Genomic DNA, 22762 nt, shown 5'->3' with positions numbered 1-22762 from the left:
CCAACAGGACTCAGCTTATCAGAGAGGGGTTGGGCCATGTGCCAACCAGAGGCCCCCATCTGACACCAAGTCCTGTTTTGTCACTCTGTCTCTCCTTGGTGAGTGAGTGCGGGGCTCTCACGATAGTACCGGGTGCATCTGCATCACCACAGCTGGATCCCAGAGGCATCCATGGTGTGTGACGCTCCTGGGCCCACATAGAGGAATGGGGGCGTCTCTGGGTCCCCTGTCACTGAGTGCTGTGTGGAGGTGTCTGGCTGTCTCTCCTGAGGTCTGATCATTGTCCCCAGTCCTCATTGCCCTCTCTCGGTGGCCTCTGCCCCATGCTTGTGGCTGGGGGCTCTCTCTCCTAGAATTCACTCATCTGACTAAGCCCCCAGGGCTCTTCTGTGAAGTAAGTCTGTTCTCAGTGACTGGACTGCGTAACCTCCCTGATATTCAATCAGAGACCCCTTTCACTTAATTTCTGGTTCTTGGCTTTTTTGAGATTAATCGAAGCCACAGGGTGAGCGACCTGCTGAACCACGCTGTGGTTTATGTTGGGTTTTATGCCGCAAGTACACACTGGAAAATGATGTGGTTCTGAGGCTTCACGGACCGTGCGTGCGTGTCCACAGCTCACGAGTAGGAGGTTAACCTGTTATCCAAGACCTCAGGGAGGGGGCCACTGGGCACAGCACGCAGAGCGGGGGTCTTGGGGCCCCAGGTGGGCACATACATGCCAGTCTGGAAGAAAGGGAATTTTAAAGAGTGAAACTGAAACATGGGGCAATATGTGATAGCAGAGGAAGTGACCCAAAGTGCTGCTTGGGCCGAGGGGTTAGCTTCGAGGTGGGATAAGAGGGAATGCAGGGGCAGCCCAGTTGGGGTCAAAGATCAAGAAGGGTTTTCATCTTCCCTGTAATTTTTTAAAATTAGAGCAAAATGCACATAGAATTTACCACTTTGGCCATTTTTAAGTAAAGAATGGATTTTTCTGTGATTTGCTTAATTAAGAATTCCATAGCTAAACTCCTGACCCCAGTTCACTCAGCTGTAACTCACTGGTGATCATCCCACTTCTGGCTGTTGCTGGGACAATGACATGAAGTGAGTCATGTCTTGTGTGGGGCATTAACAGATGCATGGCATGTGACATCACGTGGTCCACATGCAGCTGCACCATGGTTTAGCTGAAGTACCAGATAGTGTTGAACACGTATCAGGTCTGCAGCCACCGTCCGTCATCAAACGCATGGGTATATCTAAAATGAAATGTCCGTGGGGCTCCAAGACGGGACAGGAGTGAAGGCTAAATGTGCACATGTCCGGGTCTGGCTCTGCCTCCACTGGGCTGGGGCCTGTTTGGGTATTGTTACCAAGCTCAACAAAAAGGCTTTGGGGTTCTTAGGTTTGTGACTAAGGGATTGTGGGCCTTCTAACCATCCTGAACGGATTTCTGAAAGGGGCCCAGGTCCGTCCAGCATTCTCCTGGGGGCAGGAGGTCCTTTGTACAAGTTAGCCTTCTGCTCACATTCCCCTAGGGAGATCTTCTGGGACGGGATGGGTCTAAGAGTCCAGATGACCCGCAGAGCCCGTTTCCCGGGAGGAGAGCTCCTGGCGCGCTGCTGCACTGTACACCCAGTCTGGGCTTGATAGTGAACCGGCCGGTGCCGAGAATGCCCCGCCATGCTTCTCCGGGCTGTCTGTCTGTCAGCTTAGCCTGCTCGCAGTCCGTCCGCACTGCAGGTTAGCGAGCATCCTGCACAGGCGGGAGGCTACGTCATCTGGCCCCCACATCACTGGATCAGCAGCACACCTGGGAACTCAGAAGTGCTGGGGAGAGGCAGCTCTCCACAGCCGGCAGGACCTCTCTCTGCCCCACGGGGACACGGGCACACTCCGCCCAGCGGAGCCTCTGCCTACTTCAGCCTGGTCCCGTATGACTTCTGCTTGAAGATTGTGCTGTAGGAAGCACCCTCATCCTGACCAGCTCTTCAGAAGCAAAGAGAAAAACTGCTCTCCACTCTGCACCCTGCAGGGCTCCTGGTCCTTGCTCTGCTGCACCCCGACCCTTACTTCCCACGTGGGAATTAGCAGGATGTAGAGCCTTTCTCTTCTCCCCACGCCCTCCCTGCAGGAACCCTGGGATCCGTGGACCGCCCAGCTTGGAGCAGTCCAAGTGGCCACTTGTCAGGTGTGAAGGTTGAGATCAGGATTTTCCAACCTGAAAAATCTCTCAAGTAGACTATTGGGGTTCAAATCCCAGCTCTGCCTTTTAATAGCAGGGTGATCCTCGGCGACATCCTTGAACTTTGAGTTTTCCCATCTGTAAAATGGAGGTTTGAGTACAACCTTATAGAAAAGAATTAAATACTTCCAGCTCTGAAAACTTCCTGTTCCACTCTTATGGGTCCAGAGTCTATCTGACTTCCTTTTCTGGTGCCTGGGACTCCCCTGGCTTGCACCTCTCCCCTTGCAGCATAGATAGGTTGTGATAAAAGGTACAAAGCTTTGAAAGAAAAAAAGTGCCGCCATCCTGGCCAGAGCTGCTTCTGGCAGCCAACTAGATAGAGAGCCATCTGCCAGGAGAGCCATGTGGCTCTTATGCCTCATCACCTCTGATGGCTGCAGAAGTCATCCTCATGGTCACCATCCACATGTGAGTGTCCCCAGCAGATGTGGCCTCCAGCTGCCTCCTGTGCATTTTTTATTATTTTGTTGAAAAGATCAATATCCCTGAGGTTCAGCTATGTACCTCCCAGGTCCTGGGCCATTGGCCGGCTTTTTAATTTGCGCAGCATTATTACATTATGTACTGTCAGGAGAGATTTCATTAACTTCCCATAATGTGACCATACTGCACATTATCCAAACTGAAACAACCTTCTCTGGGCTCTCTCAGAGGCCAACAGCCCAGTGAGTTCTTTATGACTTTGCAGTAAATTTAAATACATCGAGCTCCTCATAAAACTTAAGTATTCCACTCATTCATCCTTTGGGCCCATAGCATTCTAGAATGCCTGGGGAAGACTGCTGAATGACAATCCCAAATCCCAAATGGCAGTTTCTGGCTTGCCTCCAAGGTTAAGGGTGTGGACCCTCCAGTCCAGACTCTCAGGGTTCAAATCCCCACTTGCCATTTAACAGCTATGTGAACCTAGGCAACGTACTTGAATTTTATTTGCCTGAGTTTTCCCATCTGTAAAATGGGTTAATCATAGTACCACTACTAGTGAACTTCACATGGAGGACTGGTACAGAACCTGACAATCATCAGTCCAGTCAGAGGGTAGGTATTTTCAGAGCCATCTGCCATTGGAGACAATTGTGTGGTTACCAGGAGTCAGCCCACATGTTCAGGGAGACCATCGTTTCTGATTTCCATTCACTGCAGTCTAATAGCATTTCATAATGCCCGGGATCTTGCAGTATCCACACCAGCCTCTCCTCTCTCCTCATCTCTTCTCATCTCATTCCCAGCATGCTTCTTTACCAGCTTCCAGCTTCCCTAACACAACTCACTGCTCCAAGCCCCCATGCCGTCCCTCTGGGTCCTGTCCCTGCGTGCACCTAACAGCACACTGGGCACGTCAACACCCGCTCATCTTCCAAGACAGCCCACAGGCAGCCATGTCTCCTGACAGCCCTGGACCACCTTCCCCAGTTGCCCCCACCATATTTCGGGCTTTACAGGCTTCTGATAAAGGGTATGTGTGTGTGTGTATGTGTGTATGCACACATAGTTACACAATTGTGTGTTTTTCCTGTTTACTACAGAGGTTTCCTTCTGCAAAATGTGAGGCAAGAATGTATCCATCTGAGATGGATTTGTAGTGGCAGTGTCAGTACGCTAGAAAAAAGTAATTTGGTGACCCAGTGAAAGCTTGAGCTCTAAGACCACTCCCACTTCAGCTGTGATGACACGCAATGCCTTTGAAATGGGTGCGCTCCTGGTAACCTTTCCTACAAGCTCTACAGTTCTCAGAGATTCTCTAGAAAGAAATGTGCTCCTGATCACTTCTCATAAGGGTGTTCATTTACTGCAGTTGGTTTTTAGTTATCCAACTTGTGCTGGAGAGTGCATGGCCACTCGGGATTAGGCAGCACTGGGCTGCATGAGGAGCCTCTTGATTGGGGCTCTGGTCTCTGCCTGTGGCTCTGAAACACAAAAGAATCTTCTCCTGAAAGTCAAGGGTTCTGTGGTGTAGCACTGTCCTCCTGCCTGTATGCATGATGCAAGGCTTTACTTGGAAGACAGAATGGTGCTACTCAAATACATGAACCTTTGTCTTTTCCCTGAGCCCTCACTCACCTCCTGAATCCAGGGACCAAAACCATGTGCAGCGAGCACATCACCATGGTACCCCACCCCCACACCGTGGGGAAAGCTGGAGGGTCAGTGCAGGAACAGCACTTGAGACAGTTGGGGCAATGGAAATGTCCTGGTCTGTGGTGGAGACTCAAGTGCTCCAGGCTCCTGGCCCCAGGGTTGGAAGGTGGGGTGCGGCCCTGCCCCAGTGGCTGCTTCCATCCCCAGGCCTTGTTCTTCCCCTGCGCAGCATTTGTTTATGACCTTGATTGTCAAAACCTTCCCCACGATGCAGTTAGTGCCCATGATGTAATTAATGTTTAATTATTGGTAAAGGACACAGACTTCCTCATGTTGTATCTCATCATTTAGCACTTCAGAGACCACCTGCAAAATAACTTGGGCTCTCACGTTAACTTATTTACGTATTTTTCCATAGGTAAGAGAAAATTCTAATGAAAATTGTAAGATGTTTAGAATCAAGTCACTAAATCGTGTCGCTAAAGTGATACATAAAATTGTGAAGTCTTAAATACATGTGTTGAAAAAGTGAATGTTAATGATCCATAGGTCCATCTCAAGAAATTAGAAAAAGACATTATACCTAAATATTATCAGAAAGATGAAAATACTACACATAAGAACTTCAACTACGGGGGGTAGGGGTCAGCATTTGTGTTAGGTTATTTCATGATAAAGAAAAGATTATTTCATGATAAAGAAAAGATTTGACAAAAAAAATGCCCAACTTTAATATTTATATCATATGTAATATCTGTGTGCTTAAATTATTTGCTTAAATTATGTTATTCACAACTTTTATAACTAGAGGCCAGTGAGACAGACATTAATTTTGATGATTAACAAAGAATCGGTGCTGTCAAGTTAAAACGTGTGTCACTGTGGCTTTCCGTCACCAACATGCAGACCATAGCACTAGTAATGTTTTTCCCAGCTGCTGGATTCATTCAATTAGACTCCCCTGCGCTGGCAAGGCAGGGGTTAGGCCGTTACAGTAGCTTCTCACCAATGTCCATCATGACTTTCTGGATACTGTGTACGTAGACTAAAATAGACTGGTAACTAGAACACCCGGACAACAAGGGGCTAGGACTGCTATCCTTAGTGTTGATTTCCACTTTTTGTCCCAAGCCTGCTGCCTCTAATAAAGTTTTATTGGCACACAGGCATGTTCATTCTCCTAAGTGTTGGGTTACACTTCACCTCAAAATCAATCCATTGATAATAAAGCACCAGGGGGAGTTCTTTTTCCCCCCCTGTTGGGACTCTTCATCTTTAAAAAAAAAAAAATCTGTTTCTGATTCAAAACTTGAAAACAACTATGTGGGGGCTCCATTTCAGGAGAAATAACACACAGCAGCAAAATGGAAATGATTTTGAAGGCAAGCTGTTAGACTGAGCCTTAAAACATGCAAAACCTGAAAACAGCAGTCAAGTCGGTTGTATTAGGAATAATTTTTTAAACTTAAAATTATTCTATTTGCATTTTGTGACAAAACACAACAAAAGAATCCTTAAGTGAGTTGGTTATGCATGTTTTAGAAACCCATGATTGGGCTGGGTGGTAGAGCACTTGCTTAGCATGCATGAAGCCCTTGTTTCAATCCTCAGCACACACACAAACACACACACACACACAAAGTTATTTTGAAAGGTATACACCGATTCCTTGACACGGTTGATAGAACATTTTCATATTGGCCACATTTCTGAAGTTTTGATTTTCACACTTTCTACAAGAAAATTGGACACATCTCAGTGCCTACAGTCTTGTCTCCCGGGATCAGGCTGAGGAGAACCCAACCCGTGGGTGGAGGACCACACCTAAGCCCCTGCTCCTCGGCCCCCTGCAGAATCGGAAGACATTTTGCAATTCCCTTTGTGTCTTTGAAGGATATTCCCTGAGTCCCTCCGGTGGCTGATGGCTACCCAGCAGTTCGAGTCTGCAAAGAAGCTGATCCTGCACTTCACACAGAAGAACTGCATGAGCCCTGAGAGCGACATCAAGGGCGTGATGCCAGGTAAGTAGACTGTGGGCTGGTGGGGGTGTCCAGAGGCTCTGTGGAGCAGGCCCTGATTCCAGGGCTGGATTTGCCATGCCAAACTGCTGTCCTGTTCAATTCTTTTGCCACCACTTGGTTTGAAGAAAAGCAGCACTAACACCTAAAGGCTAGGAGTTAGAGCAAATTGAAATTCTCTCCACTTTCTGGGTGCTGGTTTCTTTCATGATCAAGTTCAACACATTATGGTGCTTCACATGACCCTTCCAAATCTAGAAGTGGGGTAGGAGCCTAAGACACACCTGATCTTCACTGGGTATGTTGGGCTTATGGCACCCAGCCTGACCTGTCTGACTTGCCTGACCTTCCAGGTTTAAAAGCCACCAAAGCCCCAACTCAGGGTGCAGATAGCCTTCCTGACCTCTCTTTTCCCAATAGTGACCTTCACAGAGCTGCCATTTCTATTTCTGGCCATGATCTAGTTGGGCAATGGAAGAACTGGAAAACTGTACTATTCTTGTGTAGTGGTTCAGATCCATAGAATTCTTGTGAATCCGAGGCATTATCACAAGCTAGGTGGAGCTCTAAAACTGGTGATCCATAAAAGTCACCAGAAGGTTGTTCACATCCTGATTCTTGGGCCCCTCTTTGGACCCAGAGATGTGGACCTTGCAGTTTTGAAATAAGCCCTGAGAACCTGGATTTGCAATAAGCACTAGAAGAGGTTCTGGTGTAAGTGGTGTACAAATCGACTTCTGAAAGACACTGTAGACCCCCAGCCCTATCCTGAAGATTTGGTACACATTGTATTATAAAATTTCCCAGGAAAATGATCCACAGGTCCTCATCCAGGAGAGTGCGTACATTTCCCCCACTGTCAGAAATCCTTGTTATGGCTGTCCATTCATTCAACAGGTACTTACTGAACACCCATTGTGTGACAGGCACTCTTCTAGAGCCGGGAAGGAAACAGGCCAAGGCTTGCTCTCAGGAGGCTCAAGGCAGGGCCTGCATGCAGACAGGAAGTGGTTACGTGTGCACTCCGAGGCAGGGGGAACAGCAGGGCCGAGGGATGGAGAGTGGTGGTCAGTGTCTGAAGTGGGAACAGCTGGGCAAGCCTGGCTTCAAGGCACAAGTGAGCAGGAACCTGTGCCAGGTAGGAGACATACCCTGCAGGACTCCATTCCCCATAGAAAGGGACAAGCAAGGAACCAGAACAGAGAAGAGCGTAGTCCCTAGCCAACCTGCTCATCAGACTCCTGAATCAGAAGATCTGATACCCTGAGCTGTTAGAAGCTCCGCTGGTGCTGCTGCTTGGCCAGGATGCCATCTCTGCCTCCACCTAGAGGACAACCAGCCTGGCCACCACCACCTGCTGGGCCCAGGAAGCGAGCACAGGTCGACCTAAAATCCTGTCCTCTCTGGAATGAAGGCTGGGAGCCAGGTCTGGTCTACATGCAGAGTATCGAGTGCGAGTGCCTCAAAGGAGCATCTGTGGTCCCTTTGATCCAGGAGCAAGGATGGCAGATGAGATGACGTATAGTGTTTATATGGCAGTCCTGTTTCTAAATGATTTGCAAGTATTGACTCATATATTCAATCCTAAATGCTTTACATGTATTAAGCTGTTTCTTCCTAAAAGTCCTGTGAGGTAGGAATGATCATTATCCCCATCTACAGATGAGGAACCTGAGGCACAGAGAGACTAAGTGGCCTTGCTATGAAACTGAGGTCACATGGCTACCAGGTAGTAGAACTGGGATTTAAACCCAAGCAGTGTCTTCCCTGTGTGGCTATCGGAGAGGAAGGAGGCCCTGGAGACATGTGGGAATGAATGAGTATTAAACTGAGCTTTCTCCCTGAAACCAGGTTTGCTCGCTTTGGGCCATCCCAAGAGCTTCTCCAAATTTCTCCAGGCCTCTTTCATTAGCAGGTTAATGCTCTTATGTCTTACAGTACATTTGTTTCTGGCCTTTCCCTAATTAAGTCATCACACTTCACTTCTTGGAGGTTAAAATATTGCCGAGGAAAAGCTTGTTTCCTCAATCCTAATTACCCTGATTTATTCCCCTCCTGATTTTGAAAAGGGGCATTAATTTTTTTCTCTTTAATTTTCTTGCTTATAAGCTGTGTTGGAGCTTACTTTTATTCTGGTGTCCCAGGCAGCAGGCAGGGCAGGTCACTTGACTTAACCCAGGAGAAAGGCTTCACCTCCTCCTGGGAGCTGTCATCACAGAGCTCTCTCTGTGGGGCACTCACTTCACGTCTGCTTCTGGCTCTCTGTTGCCTCCTGTCAGGTGCCTTGATGACAGTGTGGAGCAGAACTAGGGCGTGTTTGGGAGACACAGCATGTCTCTTCCATCTGGCCAAAGCTGCCTTTTCCATCTTCCTCTGCTGATACATTTTTCTGCTGGAAATCGATTTCCCATCACTTCTTCGAGTCCCCTAACCAGCTCCTGGTCTCTTACTCATTTCACTCCAACAGCCAAGTGGTCTACCTGGGCTGCTCCATCCTCCTGCTGTCCCTTCTATCTGCAGCCAGACCAGATGCCCTCTGATGACATCAACACCTGCTTTAAAACTCTCTGACAGCCTTTAGGATAGATCCCTGCATCCTCCAAGCAGGGGCCCTGTCTGGTCTCTGCCTACCTCCCCCAGACACCTGGCCTTTCTTGGGCTCCCACATGCTTCCTCCCCACAGGGCCCACCCCAGCAAAGTCCCCTGTCCTCTCTCCCATCTTGGCCGACCCCTCGGAGCTCAGGTCAGCGCTCCAGTTGTGCATAGTTTTAGTTACAACAATTCCCGTTTCCCCTCAGGCCGGCTGTAATGAAGGATTTGTAGGACTCCTCATTAGTGTCTGCCACCCCTGCAGAGCTGGGAGGCTTGGTCAGGCAGAGCTGGTCTGCAGAGCTGGCTGCTGTACCCCGAGTACCCGAGAAGACCTGACAGGTACCAGAAATTCCATGAATATTTATGGAATACACAGATCCAAGTTCCCTATAGCCAGGAAGGGTTAGGGCTGCTCGTTCTGTCACCTCTGGGTAGATGAATGTCTTGGGTGTAGCACTAGGTGTGTGGGGGTGGAGGGGGACTCCTCAGGCCCTTATTAATGCATCCTAACCTTGGATTTATGCTAGAAGTAAACCTAATGTTCCAGAAATTTCCATTTCCATTCCTCTTTTAAAGCTATATTCAGTTTACCATTGAGCATGTCTGATGTTCTTAGTGGCGTGTTGCAGCAGAATTACTTTAGACATTTGAATGTGTTCCTGAGTGTCATTCTCTCCATGTCACATGCCCAAGTTGGTTAGCGCTCCTTCCTTCCCAGGTCATAAGTCCCAATATTTTGAACATTTAAGTAGAAACCCTGACGATTCCAAATGAGGCCACGTTGGTGCTGTTGCGCACTGCAGAAAAATCCTAACATAAGACCCATGCTCAGCCTCTTGCTTTAGTAATGGTGAGGCCAGTAAAGAGCCATGGGGTGTGGGGAAAACCCTCGAGGACGTTTATCCACATCAGAGCCTCATGACGAGGGGAGAGCATCAGTTCTCCCTACTTTACTGGTGGGGAAGTTAGGCCCAAAGAGGCTGATCACTCTCCCCACCATGCCCAAAGTTGCCCCATGGTAGGGAGATCTGAGTGAAAGGCAGCCCAGGGAACAAAGCGCCTTCGTTCCCCGCTTCTGGGAGAGCCATGGGTGAGGAACCTTTGTCCTCTGTCCTCTTGCACTGAGCCCTCTGTGGGCAGCCCTGCTAGAGAAGCCAGCCCTGCCCTGGCACTGCCAGGTTAGGTGGCTCTCTCAGAGCCAGGGAGAGCTGGGACTTGCCCTCATCTGCCTCACTCTTTGTCTTATCAGTCAGTTCAGAACCTGCAGTGGCAGGAGAGTCCCAGAAGAAGGACACCTCTTGTCCCCTGCATTAGGTAACTTGCCCAAAGTCACAGCACTCAAGTGACAAAACAGACTTGATACCCGACCCTTGCTTTTGACTGCTCTGGCATGTGCCTCCTGCCCCTCACCACAGCAGGTTGGTTAGGGGAGTCGCGTATCAAGAGACAACGGCAGGGATCTGCAGTGCTGGGTCAGTCGTTGAAAACGGGTAGATTTTGAAATTCAGCTGCCGGAAGAGACTATGATGAGACTCAGAGAGCACATCTGCTCTAGTGGCCAGTGGCCGCCATTCTAGATCTCTCCCTGGGGATGAGGGCTACACAGAAGAGACAGCAAACCTCTACTTCTGAACCGGGGTTGGGGCCTCAGAGCAGCTACCCTGGTGCTTTGGGTGTACATTTTTTCAAGGCTTTGTGGCAGTGGTGTGGCTTTTCCTTCTCCTCCTCTGTCTCCTCTTCCTCCTCCTCCCGTTTCTATTTTTCTCCTCCCCCCACTTCTTTTTGCCTTCTCTTGCTTTCATGTCTATAACTGCCATTCTCCAATTTCACTGCTAACATTAGCATTGTCCTCAAGCATCGAAGCAAGTCCACTTCGCCACCCACCTCCCTGCAGACCAACTCAAACCTCCCCTGCGCACCTCCCACCCCTGCTGTGGGCTGAGCTGCCACTGCCTTCTCCCCCTGCCGCCTTGGAAGGACGAGATTGCCTCTCACACCCAGATCTTCAAATATGAAGAGGCTGTGACCACCTTCCGGGGGTCTGCAAGGAAGCCAGGGCACGTGCCGTTGCCAGACACAAGGCCGGGTGCGAGGTGTCGCGTGGATGCCTTGACACTTCCTACGTCGGGTCCTCACAGCAGCACCGTCTCACTTAACAGATAAGGAGCTGGACTCAGCATGAACATGGTCCTCCCTTGGCCACAGGGCAGAGGGACATTCCAGGACCCCAGTGGGTGCCTGAACCCATCAAGAGCACCAAACCCTGTGTAGGCTTTGTTTTTTCCTCTGTATGTATACCTGTGATAAGTGCGATTTACAAACTAGGCACAGTAAGAGATCAACGATAATAACTGATAACAGAGTAGAACAATTATAACAGTACACTGTAATAATGAAAGTTATTTACGACTTATGGATTGCTAATATCTAGAAATGTCCATTTACTATTTTCAGAACACCATTGACTGTAGGTAACTGAAAACTCAGCTAAGGGACAATACTGTGCATGACTTTCCCCAGGAAGCTCACAAGAAGCACAGAGCCGAGCTTCCATCTGGATTTGTCAGGCGCTTGCCACACCCAGACATCGGCTGCTGCCACACAGGGGCAGAGAGATGCAAAGGAATGGGGGCTACACCTGTCTGGCCAAATGAAGTAGCTCTACCTGCGTTTCAGTTTGATTTTTTTTTAATGACTACAGAGCAAGAAAGTTGAAGAGTTTGGGAAGGAGGCACACCTTTAGCAGCAATGTCCCTGAGGCTTGTGTCTGATCGACTGTCCAAGTATCTTTTTCTCCTCCCTCTCCTTTTATTTCCATTTGCAAGGAGTTTAGAAGAATCCCTAGGTTCACATCTGCTAACTAGAGAGACCAAAGGTCTCTCATATTCAGTGACCTCATGGGGTCTCAGAAGTCAGCTAAGGTTTCTTACAACTCACAGCTTGGGGAGTTTAATCCCAGAAGAGCACGCTTAGTACTGAGGAATTTTGTGTTGTTGTTGATAGGAGGGTGATGTGAGTAACGGACCCTGACAAAATATCAATATCCCTGCAAAGGTTAATTTAATTCCATTTAGAGTAATGTGGTTACCTCTGTACACTGTAGTCAATTCTTAGAGTGGGCTCTAAGGTTTAATGTTATTTAAAAAAAAAAACTCAGGTCATAATTCAATTGCTACATCTTCTTTAACATTGTATTTCATACACAATGATGCATTAGCAGTTAAGTATGGGCCACATTTTAAAAAGGAACAACTTCAAGCTGGGCATGGTGGCACACACCTATAATCCCAGCAGTTCAGAAGGCTGAGGCAGGAGGATCACGAGTTCAAAGCCAACCTCAGAAACTTGGTGAGGTGCTAAGCAACTCAGTGAGACCCTGTCTCTAAATAAACTACAAAATAGGGCTGGGGATGTGGCTCAGTGGTCAAGTGCCCCTGAATTCAATCCCCAGTAAATCCACCCCCCCCCCAAAAAAAAAGGGAATAACTTCAAATATATATAAACTTGTTAATGGACATTTAAATTTCCATGGAAGATTTACCTGGTGAAAATGTACAGCTGTTATAGATGATTTCTAATGAGTTTTATAACAGTGAAAATACCTACATCATAAAATCTAAGAGTATCTGACAATCATATTTCCAGGCTCTTAAGAGATACAGTCATCCACTGCACAATGATGTTTTGGTCAATGGAAGACCACATACACAGCCATGGTCCCATGAAATTTTAATGGAGCAGAAAAATTTCTAAACATTGCAGCTACATAACATCATAGCAAAACACATTCCTCACATGTTTGTGGTGATGCTGGTGACAACAAGCCTACTGTGCTGCCAGTCATATAAAAATGGAGTACCTACAGTTACGTCAGGTGCATAGTACTCAATAATGGCAGTAAGCTGGTGTATGTATTTACTACATACAGTATACTTTATCACTGTTACAATATCCTCCTTATTGAAAGCAAGTGGTTGGCTATAAAACAGTCTGCTGTGATGCCAGCAGCAGTCTCATCCATCTCGTGTTTTCCACATTGCTCCATGGCATCCAGAGGCCCCTCAGGCCATCTTGGTCTGTGGGAACACTCAGTGAGGTTCACGTGAGGACAAAGTCATGTGACCATCACGTTCTCAGGCTGCAGCCCCTATCGCCTCTGTTAAGTGACTTGAGTGTGTTTAGTTTTTTAACCATAGAAAAAGTGTGTCCACAAGTCAGTGTATTTTTGCTGAGGGGAAAATATAGGTTGGGAGACCTCAGGAGCTGAGGGGGTCTGTGGATAGGCAAAATGCCAGCTGTGCTGGTTTGTGCAGAACTCAATCTCCACACCTAAATCTGGGAAAGAAGAAAGTTCTGGAAACTCAGGGGGCATGGTCTCCCTCAATCAGAGGAATCCTTCTCTGTGGGACATTGGTTTGGGGATCCTTCTTGGATACTAAAATCTGCAGATGCTCCAGTCCCTTCTATGAAAGAGTGCAGTATTTATACAGCACCTGCACATAGCCTTCCATACCCCTTAGGTCATCTCTAGTCCCTTTATGACACCTAATACAATGTAAATCTTAAGTGAATAGTTGTTATGCTGCATTATTTAGGGATTCATGTCAAGAAAAAAGTTTGTACAAGTTCAGTAAAGATGCAACTTTTTTTCAAATATTTTAGATCCACCATTGGTTGAATCTGAGATGTACAACCCCTAAATACAGGGGATGAACCATACTTGCCCCCAGGCACTAAGGTTTCCTCAGAAGACAGGGGCCTCTGTACCTCCACTGATATTTATTTCAATACATTTCTTATTCTGGAATAATTTTGTGTTTACAGGAAAGTTTACTGCTAAGACAGTACAGAATTTCTGTGTGTCCTGACTCAGTTTCCCCCATTACTAACGTCTGAAATTTTCATGATACCTTTGCCAAAACTAAGAAACTGAGTACTAGCGTATACTACTGTTAACCAGTCCCTGGCCTCTTTGGTGTCACCGTTCTTCCATTAGTGACTCCTGACCCAGGACCCTGTCCAGGACTGCAGTTAGCCATCTCCTCTCCCCACCTCCACCCCATCTGCATCTCCCCTGATCTGTGACAGGAGGCTGAGTGTGGGTCTGTGTTGCTCATGGGTGAGGGCCCGTCAGCTCCTGGAGGCCAAGGCCTTTCCTTGTTTTTATCTTCTCAGTTAAATTGCCAATCAGCAGACTTGTGGCCTGGTGACCGTGACATTGGGGCACTGTTAGACTCGGTCACAACGACCTCCCCAGTTACTCTTAGCCACACTGGTGTCTCAGCCTCATAGCTTTATAGTCACATGCCTTTGAGCCAAAACATTGTCCGTCTTGATCAGCTCCCAGGGATGTTTCCGTTTTGTGCTTTGGGTGCCGGCATGCTCTACCACTGAGCTACACCCCAGCCCCAGATCCCAAAACTTTCTGTCAACTAAAACACGCACATATTCATATGTATTCACTTGTCTCTCAAATACTCACATAACTAACTGTAAGGGCACTTTCTACAGAAGTAGCCACATTGATGGTATCAGAACTAAAAAATACAATTAATAATTTAGACTTAACAGACATATGTAGAGTATTTCACCCATCAATGACTAAATACTTTCTTCTCAGCAGCACATGGATCATTTTCTAAAATAGACTATTTTAGGCCACAAAGCATGTCTAAGCAAATACAAAAAAAAAAGGCATAATCTTGCATCCTATCAGATCATAATGGAATGAAATTAGAAACCAATGATAAGATAGAAAATAGAAACCCACAAGGTTAAGAAGCACATCAGCCTGTGGCTCCCTGGGTCTCTGAGCTGTGGGTGACACACACGGATACACATTCTGCAAAGAAAAGAGACGCTTGTTTTGTTTGTCCAGGGCCTAATCAGGGCCTGGGTAACCTAGAATGTCATCATCGAGTGTTACACTCAGACAAAAGTTAAATGAGACTACACTGTTTATTTGTATGTACCCTAACTGGGTACACCCAAAAAAAAAGGGCGGGGGTTGCAATGAACACTTACACTGCTATGCTTTGGCTCCCTCTCAGTCTCTGTAGGGGATTTTGAACGGCGAAGTTTGAATCCTCTGAGTACATTTCTACCCCAAAAGCCTAGACCCTATCCCCTGGCTTAAAAGAAGGAAAGGCTTTCTCCCCTCTGTGTGGCGCCTGGATTAGAATCTTCCATCCCACAATCTTCCATCTCACACAGTCTGCCTCTTGCAGAGCTGGAGAAGGAGCTTTCTCGGAGGCCCAAGAAGGTGTGCATCGTGAAGGTGGTGGGGACCCGGAACCTGTGGAAGAACATCGTGGTTCTGTGTGTGAACTCGTGAGTCACAAGGGGACATGTATGGCCAAGTTGGGGGGTGGGGGTGCAGGACCCTCCTCCCCGCCCCACAGCAGACTTTGAACCTCAGCTTGCCCCCTGCCTGCTCTCAGTCCAGCTCTGTGAAGTGGGCCATGGGAAGTGTGACTACCCTGTCAAAGCTACCTATCTGTGGGCTTGAAGACATCCACCACTCCACAGGAAACCGTGGGCAGCTAGCACCCAGCCAGTGGTCCCCATCCCCTCCTGCTGGCCTTCTTGCCCTGTGTTCTGTGCTAGAGTCCCCAAGTACAGGAGACTCAGGTGGAGGCCCAACCTAGATCACAACAGCTGTGTCCTAGAAACAATGCCCTCTCTCTGCTTTTTAAAAGAGCGAGGGGGTTTGAAATGATGGGCTTGCGTGGCTCCACAGCCCAGGCCATAAAGCGACTGTGCTCCCTGCCTGCACTCAGCCCTGCCCTCTTAGACCTACCACCAGCCAGCTCAGAGGCCCGACCAGGGGCAGCCACAGATAGTGGTCGGTCAGCCTGAACCAAGAGCAAGCCCAGATGCCCTCCGAGAAGCCTCTCACGTGTTACTGTTCACACCCACCTACTGGGCCCTGTGAGGGAGCCCATTGCTCACACAACGGGCTCAGCATATACCTGGAAGGGTCCTTTCTGTCTCAACCCACAGCTTAATAACCTGCCTTTCCCTGACTGCACAAGATGGACCTTCATTTGTCACATCTCATCTGGGGTGATTAGCTCTATTAGGGGTTAGCATTATCTGGAGGGAGGGGTGTGCACATTATTTGTGAAAGGTCAGCTGGGGGAGGAGTTTGCACTTGTCTGTGGAAGGTCTCAGGCCTGCCTTCGGGTAAAGAGAGGCCCGGGGTTGGGACCTATCCTTCCCCACCACTCTTTTCTGTCAAATCAGCTCCATTTAATCAGTTCTCATATTTGGGGGTTTCAGATTAAATTTCATTTGTGAAGAATACAAAAGATTTTACCAGCACAGGATAGAAAAGGAAACATCTAATCACTCTCTACACCTCGTGTGATGCCCAGGCAAGCGAGGGACCAGCCACATCTGCAGTGATCAGGGCCAGAGCTCTCGGCCACCCAATGTCAGCACCAGGCACAGCCACTCCACTGCTGTCTAGTCGGGCACATGCCTGATAGGCTATTGGTGCTATTAAGAAGGGAAGGACTTCTCCAACTTTTATGTTGGAAAAAAACACAAAATTTGGCATAGACAAGATGGCAAGTTAACATTTTCATAATTCCTGTGGGGGAAGGACTCCATCTCCCTGTTTTTTTTGTTGTTGTTGTTGTTTTTTGTTTTTTGTTTTTTAATCTTAAAATTACCTGTTGTAGACAGAGTACTTCATTTCTACCAGAACAGAAAAAAAAAAAAAAAAAAAATAGAAGATATTCTTGAGATCCCAGCAGGCCAAGAAGAAAAGAAATTGACACAGGCTCCCAGGAGACTAACCAAATCAAATCAACTGCTAGGTTATAAAATGGTTGCACAGGGGAGCTGGGTCCTGTAGAAGATCTCCAGACCGGAAACGTATCACTAGGCCAAGGGTGCCTGTCCCCGCTGGGCACAGGATCTGTTGTAGTTGAGTTTGATGCATCCTCAAGGTCAAATGAAAAGCATTTAGATTTCCCTGTAGCATGAAAGAGTGGTTGGGAGAGGAATTTTTAGCTGTGGGATAGACAGAGCTGACAGAGCTGACATGTTGAATGGCATCGCAGGTGTTTCAGGTTCAGCCACATCCTAAAGGACCCTTCAGAGCCCCGGGATACGTGCTGGGCATCATCCACTTCTCTAGGAGTGCTCAGCCACGTTTTCATTCTTGTTTTCCTGGGTGGACATCTGTACCACATTGGGGTACACATTTTCCAACAGGTTTATGTACTCATGTGGGTTAGTAAAGAACTGGACCCAGGACAAGTGAGGTCCACTGCTGGGATAAATGAATAAATGAGATAGTTTCCTAAAGATTAAATGCCTCCCTTTGGCCTGATTTCTAATAGGCTATTCCCAGTTCCCTTGGTTGAGAAGCAACAGGTATGAGTGAAATAAGTAGTTCTCTGGATGGATCCCCAAGTTTCCAGAGCCTGAGTGTCTAAAGAGGAGGAGAGACCCCAGGAGGCAGTGTGTCTCAGCTGTTGTCACTGACTGGCTTGAGATCAGCATGACCACTCATGGTGCTGTTGTGGGATTAAATGAGCACACAGAGTGCTTTGCTTTACACCCTTGCTTCCCAGGAGAGGTTGCGCTTGAACAAGAGACCTCTCAGACATGTCTCTGGTCTTCTCCTCTGTATTCCACTATGTCACTGGTTCACTTTTGACGACAGCATGTTTTCCCCACATATTGAAATGCTTCCCTCTCTCTCCCAGTCACCCCAGGGGATGAGTCTGTGCATGCCTGCCCACTGGCCCCCTGGTGTATGTGTGTGTGTGTCTCCTACAGGCTGACAGGGTATGGGATCCACCACTGCTTTGCAAGGAGCATGATGGGCCACGAGGTGAAGGTGCCACTCCTGGAGAACTTCTATGCCGACTACTATACCATGGCCAGCATCGCGCTGGCGTCCTGCCTGGCCATGTGCGTGGTGGTCAGGTTCCTTGGGCGCAGGGGAGGGCTGCTGCTCTTCATGATCCTCACCGCCTTGGCCTCACTTCTGCAACTTGGGCTCCTCAACTGTGAGTGGGCTGGGAGAAGAAGAAGGGTGGAGATGGGGAGTGCTGGAGGAGGGAAGCTGGCAAACTACTAGAGTATTTGGAAGACTTATCAGTCCGTTTTCTGTTATTTTAACAAAGTACCTGAGATAATCAGCTTAAAGAACAGAGAAGTTTACTTTGGCTCTCAGTGTTGGAGGTTCCAGTCTATGGTCAGTTGGGCCACTGCCTTTGTGCTGGGGGCAAGGCAGCACGTCACGGTGGAGTTCATGTTGCAGGAAGCTGCTTATCTCATGGTAGAGGAGAAGCAAAAGAGAACGAAGAAGAGGAGGGGCTGGGGTCCCAATATCCCCTCTGAGGACATGCTCCCAATAACCTAACCCCCTCCCAATAGGTCCCACTTCCTGAAGTTCCCATGACATCCCAATAGCACCTCAGGCTGGTGACCAAGCCTCAACACATGGGCCTTTTACACACATTTGAGATCCAAACTGTAACAGAAAGGCTGGATGAGATTTGAGGAGTTTTCTGTGACCTGAGTGGTCATTCCAAAGTCAACAGCTTAAAAAACTGCTTTGGAAAGGACAGCACTTTATTAGAGTGTGTCTGGTCTCTGCCTCTGAGGATGCTGGGCCTTCCCTCTTCCCTCTTCCCCAGCTCTGCGGCCCTAAGTCAGAACCCTCCCAGCTGCACTGTGACCCCCAGCATGCCAGGCCCTCAGAGTCCTGGTGGATGTGACTTCGCTAATGAGCAGACTATTTCTGTGTGATTCATCACATGACAAAGAACAAAGGGCCTGTTTCTTTTGTCTGAAATAAGGAGAAAATGAATTTGTTTTGACACCCTCACATGGGGATACTGCTTTTCCATATACACTCCGTTTATCAGTTGCTCTCTGAACTAAAGAATTTCCTGGTAAATGTTTAAAATAATTTAAAGAAAGGCTACAAAATCCATCTAGTCCCTCCAGCAACTCGTTATAGCTTCTCATGAAATAGCCACCTCTGTGTGTGGAAAAAGCACCACTTCATCCCAGGCCTGCCCAGAGCGCAACATGAATGAACGGGACTGCCTCCTTGTGCCCAGACGGCGCTCTTGGAACAGGTCTGGGACACTGTGGGTAAATCAGTGCTATGGGATGCCCCCACCGCCCCCAGCTGTCAGCCTCAATGACTGACCTATGCACCCCAGATGGAAGCAGCCCTGTTGTGCAGACTGGATTATAAAACTGCTCGTTTCAGACTCAGGAGTGATTTTTCCAATTTGGGCAGGTTCTTATACATTCAGTACCTTGCAGGGAGACTGATCTTATTTGCAGCTGTGACTAATGACAGAAATAAACAAGTGGCACCTCTCTCCCTCCATCCCTGTCCCCCTGATGTGTGTTGCACTAGCTTCCCTTCCAGGGAGCCTCTGCAGAGCTCACACAGTTGGGAAGGATGTGTTAGGGAGCCTCTGTCCTCAGGGTGTCACAGATGCTCTCTTTGGCCCTGAGCAGTAACCCTGGAATAACTTTATATGCAAGGATTTACTAGGGTCTCTGTTCTGAAGGGCTGCATTCTCCCCCCAGGCTCTGAGGCCAGTGGGGCTTCAGCCCTCTCTTAACAAAAAGCTCTTTGTTTAGTCCAGTGTGAATTCCACTGCCCAGGCAGCCGGCGCCAACCCAGACATAGAAGGGAGTTAGCTCAGAAACAAGTCACATGGGCGCATACTGCACTCGCTCCATGTCTAACATGCTTCTCCCTCTCTTCCCACTTTTGTTACCCCGTGCGTGTGGGTGCAATCATTTCCGTGGGCCCAGTGATCGGGAAATACAGCCAGCATCCAGACTCAGGTGAGTCCCAAAAGCTTGGGCCTGCACATTCTCATCTCTTTTTGCACCCATGTGGGAGTTTTCATAAAGACTCACAGACTGGCTTCGTTTTTCTCTTTCTTCTCCTCTCTTTGCCCTCCAAGAATTGCAGCTGAAGTTGGCCGTAGGTTGGACACTATAAGCATACATTTGTATTCTCACCCGCTCTTGCCGCTAGAGAGAGCCACTCCTGTTTCCCCAGTTTTGTGCAGCTTGGCACGCATGCCCTCCCCATCCCGTGGCACCCAAAGTCAGCACAGGGCCTGGCCCCCTGCTGATAATGCTTAGTCTCATGGACAGCACCTGAACAGGATCAGAATGTCCCAGGAGTGTTGGGGCCTGGCTGTCCATGCTTCCAGAAGGAAGCTTCTGTCCCCTCACAACTCAATGCAAGCTCGCTGCTCTCCAGTCATGACTGTCCATGTCCTGTCCCATGACTGGAGAGCAGCTGCCCTGAACCTCATGCTGCCATCAAACCTGCCTGGCCCAACCCAAGCCCATGCTACAGTATCCATGAGGAGCGCTTGCCCTCCCATGCAATCCTGGGGGGGATCTAAGCTGGGCCCCGATGTGTGGCCCAGAAACCCATGCCAGTGAGCTGTGCTTCACAGTGCCTTGTGCAAACTAGAGTCGAGTGCTATTGATGAGTCACGGGGATCAGCTAAGCACTTTCCCTCCGAGCCCTTGAATTCTTCTGGGGTTATTTGTGGTCTTGTTCTCCTAAATGAACACTAAGATACCCTGCCTTCTGACATGGGCTGATCAAACCCAAGGCTGAAATCACGGAGGCTCCCTTAGAAGCTGGGGCAGGAGGGATGCTGCTAAGACAGCAGGGAGGCGGCCAGCCTGCTCCCCGCTGGGCATGGCTCGTGGCTGCAGAATTCAGGTCACTGTGAGCTCTGGCATGCTTGATGCAAGGGGACTCACAGGAGCCCAAAAGAGTTCCCTGCCAAGAGGGCTGCAGGCTCCTAAGCCTAGAAGTGCTACCTGACCAAAGGAAAACGCATGCCCCTGACTGCACTGCAAACTGGGCAGCAGGGAGGAGGGAAGCCCCTGGGGGTGGTTCCAGGCTTCCCTCCTCCCATCCCTGCTCCTGCTCTGCGCCCCTTACCTCCTGGCCTAGCTCCCTCCTGTTCTTTTTCATCCCCCCTCATTTTCTCTTCTTCTGATTCCCTCCAGGGATGAGTGACAGCGTCAAGGACAAATTCTCCATTGCGTTTTCCATCGTGGGCATGTTTGCCTCCCATGCGGTGGGAAGTCTTAGTGTGTTCTTCTGTGCAGAGATCACCCCCACAGTGATAAGGTGGGTAAGAAGGGGACACCCACAGCACTCCTCTGGGGACTCAAAGATGAGTCCTTGGCTGCAGGCTCAAGTGTCATGAACCCCAGAAGCTCTGCCCCTCCCTAGCTTCTGGATCAGGGTACTGGGTGTGCAGGTCATGTCAGCTGGCCAACTTCACCCTGACCCTGAGGCACCCAAGGGGCAGGTGAGAGCTTGATCCCTGGTCCTGTCCAGGAAGTAACCAGGGGAATGGGGAGCAGGAACTGTTCACATAAGGGAAACATGGCAGTGAGTGGAAGGGGGAGAGAGAAACGGATCACTTATGCCCATATTTCTGCTAAAGTCAGTGCTGTTCGCTCTTCTAAGAGACCTCAACACCAAAGCTATTGAAAAATAAAAAGGAAGCTGGATGCGGTGGCATGGGCCTGTAATCCCGACTACTTTGTAGGCTAAGGCAGGAGGATCATGAGTTTAAGCTCAGCCTGTGCAACACAGCAAGACCATCTCAGAAAACAAAAAAAGGAAGCAAAAGGGAACTATTTTTTTTACTGGCCTAAGAAGACTAGAAATCATTAATCCAAAGGAAGGCCTCAGAGAGAGGAAGCCCAGGAAGTTCTAGCTTTGATTTAGTTAGGAAAGATTTATTGGGAGCCTGCTATATGCCAGACACTAGGCCAAGTACATAAAACATAACCCTGGCCAGCATGGAGTTTGTCCTTAGTTCATGTTTTCCAGAAAGGTGTCATTAATGAGTGCTTAATTCTTTTGTTTTAATTCATAAAGTGATGTTTCATTCTTCTGGTGCTTTCCCTGGAAAGTGGTATAGGGATGATACACACCATTTAATGCCATCATTAAAGCACAATAAAAATGAAGTGATTTAAGAGTGTCACTTAACTGCAATCATGTCATTTTCCTAACACAAGTTGAGCATTCCTAATCTGAAAATGTAAAAACCCAAAATACTCCAAAATCTAAAACTTTTTTCCAATATGACAGCATAGTAGTGTCACAAAGTTTCATGGACAAAATTATTTAAACTATTATACCTTAAGAATACCTTAAGAATACCTTCAGGCTATGTTTATATGTTACATATAAAACAAATGAATTCTGTGTTTAAACTTGGGTCCCATCCCTCAGATAGCTCATCATGTATACCCAAATATTCCAAAATCTGGAAAAATCCAAAACCTGAAACATTTCTGGTCACAAGCATTTTGGATAAGAAATACTCAGCCTGTACTTGCTATTTTGTGACTTACTGAAGAGCTTACCTTGGTCTATATCATACTGAGCTTTTTCTAAGGACATCATTAGCATCAAAGCACATGCTTTTTAAAAATATAAAATGTGATTATAGGCATTTACTCAGCTGTGAGCTAAAACCCAAAAGTCAGCATGGTGACACCCTTTAGAAGAACAAGTAGAGGCCATTCCCATTCCAGGCAGGACCCAGAGAGACTAATTATTTTAGCCCCTCTGGTGCTAGGGAGGACTTGGGGAGCAGGCAGGCAGGCTTGTAGACTTTTTTCCTTTAACCATTCCCAGTAGTCATGCTGACAGTAGAGTTTTCAACGAGCTCATTTTGATTCATTCTCTTGAATTTGTTCAATACAAGCCAAGAATGATGGCTACTCAGTTCCTGTAAGAAAATGCCAAGGTATTGTATGATTAAGAAAAAAGTAATTAAGTGCCAAGTA

The 22762-nt window shown here is 48.0% G+C and overlaps 1 protein-coding gene across 2 annotated transcripts in view; it reads left to right on the top strand.

Moving 5' to 3' along the window:
- Slc22a23 (solute carrier family 22 member 23) overlaps positions 1-22762 on the top strand; it is a 184693-nt gene that overhangs the window by 148605 nt on the left and 13326 nt on the right. The window contains exons 5-10 of one of the 2 annotated variants that reach the window (XM_047559498.1): positions 6206-6333; positions 15151-15253; positions 17717-17949; positions 19727-19759; positions 19882-19905; positions 20957-21080. In XM_047559498.1, the coding sequence (XP_047415454.1) occupies positions 6206-6333; positions 15151-15253; positions 17717-17949; positions 19727-19759; positions 19882-19905; positions 20957-21080 (645 nt within the window). The remainder of the gene's footprint in view (positions 1-6205; positions 6334-15150; positions 15254-17716; positions 17950-19726; positions 19760-19881; positions 19906-20956; positions 21081-22762) is intronic. The other variant, XM_047559499.1, reaches the window with a different exon arrangement.

The sequence above is a fragment of the Sciurus carolinensis genome, chromosome 7 (genome assembly GCF_902686445.1).
Source record: "Sciurus carolinensis chromosome 7, mSciCar1.2, whole genome shotgun sequence".
Classification (NCBI taxonomy): domain Eukaryota; kingdom Metazoa; phylum Chordata; class Mammalia; order Rodentia; family Sciuridae; genus Sciurus; species Sciurus carolinensis.
Note: the sequence above shows the minus strand (reverse complement) of the source record. Positions and strands in the feature narration are given on the sequence as shown.